Source organism: Vitis riparia, chromosome 16 (assembly GCF_004353265.1).
Source record: "Vitis riparia cultivar Riparia Gloire de Montpellier isolate 1030 chromosome 16, EGFV_Vit.rip_1.0, whole genome shotgun sequence".
Classification (NCBI taxonomy): domain Eukaryota; kingdom Viridiplantae; phylum Streptophyta; class Magnoliopsida; order Vitales; family Vitaceae; genus Vitis; species Vitis riparia.
Genome location: NC_048446.1, coordinates 13,337,269 through 13,346,362, shown reverse-complemented (window position 1 = coordinate 13,346,362; position 9,094 = coordinate 13,337,269). Strand labels below are relative to the sequence as shown.

The following is a 9,094-nucleotide window of genomic DNA, read 5'->3' as shown; positions in this document are numbered from 1 at the left end:
ATTTGAGAACTGACAAAAGATTGTAATCTAGAGATGGAACAACTAAAACATAATCCAAATTCAAAGTATCAGTAAGAGTTAAGGATCCTTCCTCAATGACTGGGTTGTGTTACCATTGGCTGTGGAAACAATTTTTTGTGAGGAAGGTCTAAGGGGTGAAACCTGTCTAGAATCAAAAGTCATATGATCTGTAGCACCAGAATCAATTATCCATGCACTATTAATAACAGGTATAAAGTATTTAGAAACTTACCACCATGATCTGTAGCGGCTACCAATGTAGAGGCTTTCTCAGCAACATTAGCCTTTGTTTTTATTTCGGCAACAGTTGTAGTCGAGGTTTTCTTGGAATCCTTCTTTCGTTGATCACGATTATTATCATTAATAACAAAGTGTTGATAACCTAAACATGATCTAAAGGTCCATGGTTCAAACCCTCGGTTCCTCATTTTTTTCCTGGTCATACCAAGAGTCGTTGCTTTGAAATTGTGGGATATTCAGACTGGTGGGATTAGTCTTATTGCAATGAGTGCATTTGAAGGTTGACTTATCAATATTAGGGCTTGTCTTAGGATGGTTGATCGCTGTCGGACTACCATAGCGACAAAATATCCAGGATTTCAGTTTCATGGCTCTGATACCATGTTCAAATTGATAAATGATAGTTTTTTCATTCATATTTCTCATTCGTTTATGTACAGAGTATATATAGAGGGTGATTGTCATTCTAAGAATGGGAAAGAATGATACAAGGAAAGAATGATACAAGGAAAGAATGATATAAGGAAATAACAACTAATATCCTAATATCTCAATATTCCTAATATCTTAATATTCCTAATATCTCAATATCCATAATATCTCAACTTTCCTAATATCTAAACATTCCTAATATCTCAACACTAAATGATATAAGGAAAGAATGATATAAGGAAAGCATTCCTAATATCTCAACATAGTTCCATTAGTTCCTCTCTAATATAATGTGTATTGCTATAAAACATTTTATTCTTTTTATATATATTCTTAGATTGTGTTTTAATAGGTGACACTGGTTTCCTAATACGACCTTTAAGATTTCAATACATATACTTGCATCAACATCTATTGGTTTAAGAATATTTAGTTCAAGATTGTTGTTTGTTGTTTTTTGTAAGGTGAAGCTTTAAACCTATGTGCTTGAAATGCCATGAGGATCAAATAAGAATTCCAAAATTCATCAATGGAAGCTTCAAGGTAAGGCCAATTTGAGGCTTTTTTTTTTTTTTTTTTTTAATATCAAAAGATCAAATTCTAGTATTTTTGCTTAATCAAATTTTTACTAAATTTCATTAGAGATGATTGAAAATATTTTGTTCCCTAATTTAAACTATAAAAAATTAGGGTTTTTCTTTTGTATATATATAAGAGAAAATAATACCAAAAATCCATTGTTGTCTAGTGGTTGGGATGTCTGGCTTTCACCTAAGAGACTTGGGTTTGATTCTTGGCAAAGGAAACAAAATTCAAAGAACTTTTATATTTATATTTTGAGAAAATAGAAGTTGTAAAAAAAAACTCAATTCTTGTTTGCTATTTTTTTTAGGTACTTTACCACTTATTAATTTATATTTCCAAAGGATTTCTAAAAAAAAAAAATTATTATCTCATACATTTAGTGAAGTTATTAATGTAGTATACTAGTGTACATTAAGACAAAAAAAATTATTATTTAAGTGGGGTTATTAAGAAGAAGGTTAATATAAAGAAAAGACAAACAACTTTATATGCCCATTTTAAGAATACTCAATTCTTGTTTGCTATTTCTTTTTCATGTACTTTACTACTTATTAATTTATATTTCCTAAGGATTTCTTAAAAAAAAAAAATATTATTATCTTATACATATAGTGAGGTTATTAATTTAGTATATTAGTATAAATTAGGACAAAATATTTTATTATTTAAGTGGGGTTATTAAGAATAAGGTTAATATAAAGAAAAGACAAACATCTTTAGGAAAAAGTTGAATTGAAAAAATAAAAGTTATTCAATTTTTTTTATTATGAATTATTGTTTGTTATTTTTTTATATATACTTCATTAGCTATTAATTTATATTTCTTAAGGAATTCTAAGAAAAACTTATTATCTTATATATTTAGTATGGTTATTAATTTAGTATACTTAGCCTGAATCGGGATAAAAGATTTTTTATTTAAGTGGATTTATTAGTTTACCAAATATTCATTTATTAAGGTTTTACAATAATAATCATTATATAAAGCAATTTAATGTAGGAGTACACTAAGAAAAAAATTGTGTTTTATATTTGATATAAGAGAATATGTTTGTTGACTTGTAGATAATATTATTCTTTTTGTTTAGATTAGATACGGATATAAATAATTAGATAAAGCTTTTATAAATTACAATATGTGAAATATAAATTATAGAAAAAAAGAAAAAAGGTAAAATGATTGAGAATATTTTTAAAAAAGTTTCAAACTTTATATTTAATAATTTCTCCAAAAAAAAAAAAAAAAACCTAAAATTACTTTTGGTCACAGTTACCGATTAATTGTTACCACATTCCTTATCATACTTTTGGTCACGGTCATCAATTGACTGCGGTTATAATAGAATCTATAGTCATGAAAAATAAAAACAATCACGACCATAGGACATAACTAATCACACTTTGTAGTGATTACTTTATTATGCAATTATATGTTATAATCACACCTTTTGTGATTTTTAGTCACGGCCAAAATCATTCTTCTAGTAATGGAGATGCAATTTATGAATACATTTTTTCTTTGAAAAAAGAAAAAGGAAAAATCTTGACTGCTATTTCTTTAAGTTGTACAATTTGATATATATATTTGAAGAATTAAGAAAAAAATAAATAAATGAATACTGCAATATAAATTATAAAATAATATAAAAATATTAAAACTCCATGTCAGAACTCAGAGACGCACTTCATGCCCACCTTGTTTTTGGTTGGGCTGTCTGCCAGATAATTTAAAAATATTATAGTATTTCCATTACATTTTAGATCTAAACCCTAATTAATGAACACTCATGAGCTTGAATTTAATAGAAGGTTTGAAAGGGTTGAGTGGGCATTAGCATTTATAATTGAATTAAGTTCATACTGACCCACAAGTCATATTAAATACACAAAAATTGCAACCCATATGTCCACCATTTTACACTATTTAATATGCATTTTATTTGAAAAAAAGAAAATGTATTTTGGGGTTAAAAAAAAATCGAGATAAAATAATATCAAATATTGATAGATAGATCATACTTCAAGTTGTAGGATTATCATCATCTTTGTAGAGTTAGATGACATCAATCTTGTTGTGCTCTTTGAATTGGTCATCAAGCCAATTATTTGCTAAATTTTTTGGTCTAATATAATCAAATTTCCATTGTTTATTTGCCACTAATCCAGATAATTAAATAATCTAATGTAGCACCATACATATTTCATTGAGATAAATTATGTTAAGGTAGTGTAAATAAGGTTGGTTTTTGCTTAAAAAATAATTCATTTAAACTGATATAGTCGATTTTATATGTGATAAAAATCGAACCAAGTCAAACCTTTTTTTTTTTTTTTTTTCCATTTAGTTCGATTTTCATAGATTGATTTTAATGCAATAGTAAATTTGTGTTTGTTTTAAGCTCAAAACCCATTAATTTGAGTTTATATTAGGCTCAAAGTTTGATTTGTTTTTAAAATTAATTGAAACCAACTTGGATTTGATGTTAAAAATATATTAAATCCATTTAGAATTAATTTAACCATAATATAAAAACAATAAATTATTTTAATAGGATTTAATATAAAAATAAATTATCAAATATCAAATTAATAATTATATATAAGTTTTAAAACATTAGTTTGATTCGAATTTTATAACAAAAAAAAAATCAAAATTGAATTGATAAGAGGTTTTTAAAATTCTTAAACTGAATTGACATTTTTTACTATTGAAAACTGAACTAATATAATCAATTTTGGTTGATTTGAATCGATTTATAAGTTTTTTTAGTTTTGCTTGTTGAGGCCCAAAATGTATCTTTTTCTCCAATATTTTTTCTAAAGTCTAGAATCAAGACAATTTCTCACCAGTCACAATTTATTACAATCTTTAAGCCTGTCAAGAGTGCTCTAGATTCCATACCAACAAATTTATATATATATATATAAAAGAAGGATTTATTGTATTCAGGTTATACATTATTTTATGACACTCAAAAAATTCTCCTTCAATTTAATTTTATCAGAAAATAAACAATCTTGAAAACTAAAGAGGAGGTCAATGATATCTTAAAATATCTAGAGTGGTCAGAACCTTCATCAATCCATTAGAAAATTAACAGCCCTTTTCATGGCAGAAAAGAAACTATAATTAACTCTTGAAATAACTTTTTTAGCTAAAAATTAAAAAGCACAGAAATGTAAGTCAACCTAACAAGATACATAAGCTCTTTATACATACATATTCATGGATGCAGATCTAGAAAATTTTCCTCTTCATCTGTGAACTGATCATCTTCTACTCCTTTTCCTTCAGAAAAAAATTAGTATAGATGGAGCTGTAAAAAGCCCATCATTTTGACCAAAGAGGTCACACAGATGAATTGACACAGTGATCCATCGGTAGCTAGGGGAGTCATTTACTTAATTCTTTTTGGTCCACTGGCTGTAATGAATCATAGTTAAAACTTTACAACTTTGAAAGAGGATGGTTTGCTTCCTTGGAAAACTACAAACCACATGGGTGATGCACAATTTAGGGGCTGTGTGTACATCTGATTTGAATAATATATAGGCCATGAACATGGTTTCTTCCTTTGAAAAGAATCGTTACTTCCAATGTACTTGAGAATCAAGCTACTCAATCAATGTATAAATAATTACAGCAAACACGGCATGTACGGTTACAACATGTTACATGTATTGAAAATTAATTATAAGATGTCATACACATATAGGTTACATATTCGTATGCACCACGATGAGTAAAGACATGGGTTGAGTGTAGATGTCAACTGTGAAGCCCATCATCCTTCTCCTCTATAAAGAAACCCTACTTCTCTGGATCCAAAGTTGGGAACGGAAAAGGAGAGACACATTCATGGCGACAAAAATTGTGTCACTTATGGTATTCATATCCTTCTCTTCTTCTATATTCTCAACAGCCCAATCAAAAAATGGTCGTGGCAACATAAAATGGTGGTGCAACACCACGCCGCATCCTGAGCCCTGCAAGTATTTCATGAGCCATAGCCACCAGCGTTTTGCACCCGATCATAAGTCCGATTTTCGGAGGATGTTGGTGCAAGTAGCCATGGATCGAGCCCTTCATGGGCAGAGGCAGGTGCTGCGGTCCGGCTCCAATTGTGTGAACAAGTCGCAGAAAGGCGCTTGGAATGACTGTTTGAAGCTCTATGAGGACACCGTGTACCAGCTAAATCAAACTCTTCAAGGCCTACATGGTAACCAAAATTGTAGCGATTTTGATGCTCAAACATGGCTTAGCACCGCCTTTACGAATCTAGAAACTTGTCAAGACAGCGCCAAGGATCTTAACGTCACAAACTTCATATTCCCTCTCATGTCCAACAATGTTTCTGAGCTCATCAGCAACAGCTTGGCTATAAATGATGGGCTTATGGAGGGAACCAGTTATAGAGGGGGATTTCCTAGCTGGGTTTCGGCTGGTGAGAGGAAGTTGTTGCAGTCTACATCTCTTGCTACAAGTGCAAATCTTGTAGTAGCGAAGGATGGCTCGGGAGATTTTAGCTCCATTCAAGCTGCTATAAATGCAGCAGCGAAGAGGACAAGCAGTGGGAGGTTCATTATATATGTGAAAAAGGGTCTTTATAGGGAGAATATTGAAGTTGGCATCAATGTGAACAATATTACGCTGGTTGGTGATGGCATGAAGAAAACAATCATCACTGGCAGCAGGAGTGTTAGAGGAGGCTACACCACCTACAACTCTGCAACTGCTGGTAAGACCTCTTTTGTCTCTCTCTCTCCATTTGACAAATATATCAAAGAAAAAGGTCTGGTTAGAGTACCCAAGTGTACTTTTTTGGTAACTATGAAAAAAATTCTCTCTCAAATAGTATCACGTATATATTTTTACGTCGCATTATTTACACCCTTATATCTTGGTCTCATTCGTTTGTGCTCTTATTCAACTATCTAGATCTCATCATATATATTCAATGGTTCAAATCTTATGTTTAATAGATACCGCAACGGTACCTTAGCATTTTCCCCAAAGAATTCCCAAAATCAAATAGGAAGTCAAGTTGTAAAGAGGTTGAAATCCCTTGTTAACCAATTCAATTATCATTTGCTTAGTTAGACCGACATTAAGATGATATAAAACCTAAGAAAATGCTTCAGACTATTTTTTTTTTTACCAGGAAATGCTAGCTGCTCTTCCTTCTGCATGCTAAAGGATCTGTAGATGCTAATCTTGATAAAGGGACCATTTGTTACAAGGCTTCTGCATCACTCAAAGAAGAAAATAATGGATGACTTACTTATATATCAAGAAAGATGATCATTACATATTATGGCCATGATTTAATGTGTATAACTCCATGATTGACTAGTACTTTTCCCTAAATATATCTTGTAGGAATCCAAGGTCTTCGCTTTATCGCACGAGGCATTACATTCAAGAACACAGCCGGTCCAAAAAATGGCCAAGCAGTTGCACTCAGATCAAGTTCTGACCTCTCGGTCTTCTACCACTGTGCCTTCCAAGGGTACCAAGATACCCTCATGGTCCACTCCCAACGGCAATTCTATAGAGAATGCTACATCTATGGCACCATAGACTTCATATTTGGAAACGCAGCAGTAGTTTTCCAACAGTGCATGATCTTTGCTAGAAGGCCCCTACAAGGCCAAGCCAACGTGATCACAGCTCAGGGCCGGGGTGATCCATACCAAAACACTGGAATATCCATCCATAATTCTCGAATTCTTGCTGCATCTGACCTAAAGCCAGTGGTTGGATCATTCAAAACATACTTGGGAAGGCCATGGCAGCGATATTCACGAACCGTTATCCTCAAAACTTACCTTGATAGCTTGGTTGATCCATCAGGGTGGTCACCATGGGGCACTTCTAATTTTGCTCAGAGTACATTGTATTATGGTGAATATCAGAATTTTGGACCTTCTTCATCAACCAGAAATAGGGTGAAGTGGTCTGGTTATCATGTTATTACTAGTGCAACCGTGGCATCGCGGTTCACCGTCGGCAGCTTCATTGCTGGCCAGTCATGGCTGCCGGCCACCCGCGTGCCATTCACTTCCGGGCTCTGATCATGTATCATAATCTAGGGTTTATTGAATTTATTGGTTGCCTGATGTTCGACACAACGTAAAATTATAAGAGAAAAGAATATTATGTATTTTTTTTATATAATATGATTTAGTAAAATGATTTATTTCTAAATCTTGAGGGATGTAACGTAATTTTTTTAATAGAGAGGAAGACATTTAAGTCTTTATCCATTGAGATAAGTACTTCAGTGAAGATGGTGGAAAGATTCAACAATGTTTATGATCATGACAACGGTCCAAATTCTTTCCATTTATAACAATGGATGTTAACTCCAAGTTAAATAGATAGTCGGGTCAAAATCGTTTAATTGTATGCATTTATGATCTACGATGTTGGGTTGGAAGTGAAGTTGGATCAGGCTATTTAATGCCCAAGCCCAGCCCAACCTCCAGCTCCAAACTTAAATTTTGGGTTGGGACAATGGGCCAGAACTCCGGACTGGGGCCCAATCCAATGCGTGTGGCTTTAAACATGAAGATGAGAAATCAAGCAACTCTAGTTCCATGCTTTAATATTTGGAATATTTGAGTAAAAGAGGCATAAAAATATCTGAATGAGAAAAATAATTCTTAATTTTCAGAAAACCTCAAATAGAACCCCTTTAGCCAAAATACCTTTCATGTATATTTTTTTTTCTTGAATATTAACTTTTTTTTCTTCTATATTATTTATTTTATTTCTTTCTATCATGTGGAAAAAAAAATAAAAATAAAAATAAAAACTTTTCCACCACTTGCTTAAAGATACGGAGCTAATAATCGTCCACACAAAGGTATATAAGGTTTCGATATGATTTCTGCAACCCATATATATATATTAATGGATGACACAAATATTTCACCATCCCATGAAAGAATATTGTTATAGAGGATAGAAAAAGCAAATATAAGAAATAAGAAAATAGAATACCTTGAATAGCATCCTTGGTCTCCTAGGTAGTTTCATTTTTCCCCACATGTCTAATTCATTAGGCATAGTTTATTTATAAAAATATTTTAATTAAAAAAATTTCTTATTTTATATAAATATTTTATTTTTATAATATATTTTATTCTTATGGAAAAATACCACTGTATAAAATTGGTCTAGACAATATTTTTTTTTACTAAAAAAATATTAATTAAAAATTTAAAACACTTTTCACATCTTCTCTATTTTTTTTCTTTCTTTGACATTTAATTGCATTATCCATCAATTACATATTTCAACCTTTTTTTCTCTCTCTCTTTTTATTATTTGAAGAATTATCTTATCCACATATAGATACATAGACACATAAGAGACACAAATAGGAGACTACAATTCCATTCGATTTTGAAATTTTCATTAAATATGTTAATACTTTGGAATATTGTTATTTTTTCCAAAAGGGCAAGAGAGATATATGTATATAATATATTATATATAATTAAATATTGCATGTGATACAACCATTTCATTAAGTACCCGTTATACTTGTGCAATTTATTATTTAGTCAAAAGATTTTATAAAGAAATACTTATTAGATATATTTTCCCTTCTACCTATGTTCATTCAATTCGAGTTCGGCCACATGGGAAGGAGGGGGGACTTGGAGTGAATGACATAGATATTTAATTCAAAGAGCAAATCTTTAATAGAGCAAAATAGTCCCTCCAAATGATGATGAAGCCTACTTGTAGGAAGTTTTTGAATAAAAATGAATCACAGGACCAATTAGATGGTCTCACTCTCCCTCT

The 9,094-nt window shown here is 31.3% G+C and overlaps 1 protein-coding gene across 1 annotated transcript; it reads left to right on the top strand.

Annotated features, from left to right (window-relative positions):
• The first annotated feature begins 5,110 nt into the window (after positions 1 to 5,110).
• On the top strand, positions 5,111 to 7,456 carry LOC117934081 (probable pectinesterase/pectinesterase inhibitor 33). The gene is made up of 2 exons (XM_034855684.1): positions 5,111 to 6,017; positions 6,659 to 7,456. Exons 1-2 carry the CDS (start codon positions 5,138 to 5,140, stop codon positions 7,351 to 7,353), a joined length of 1,575 nt encoding a protein of 524 aa, XP_034711575.1. The 5' UTR covers positions 5,111 to 5,137; the 3' UTR covers positions 7,354 to 7,456.
• Positions 7,457 to 9,094: the final 1,638 nt, after the last annotated feature.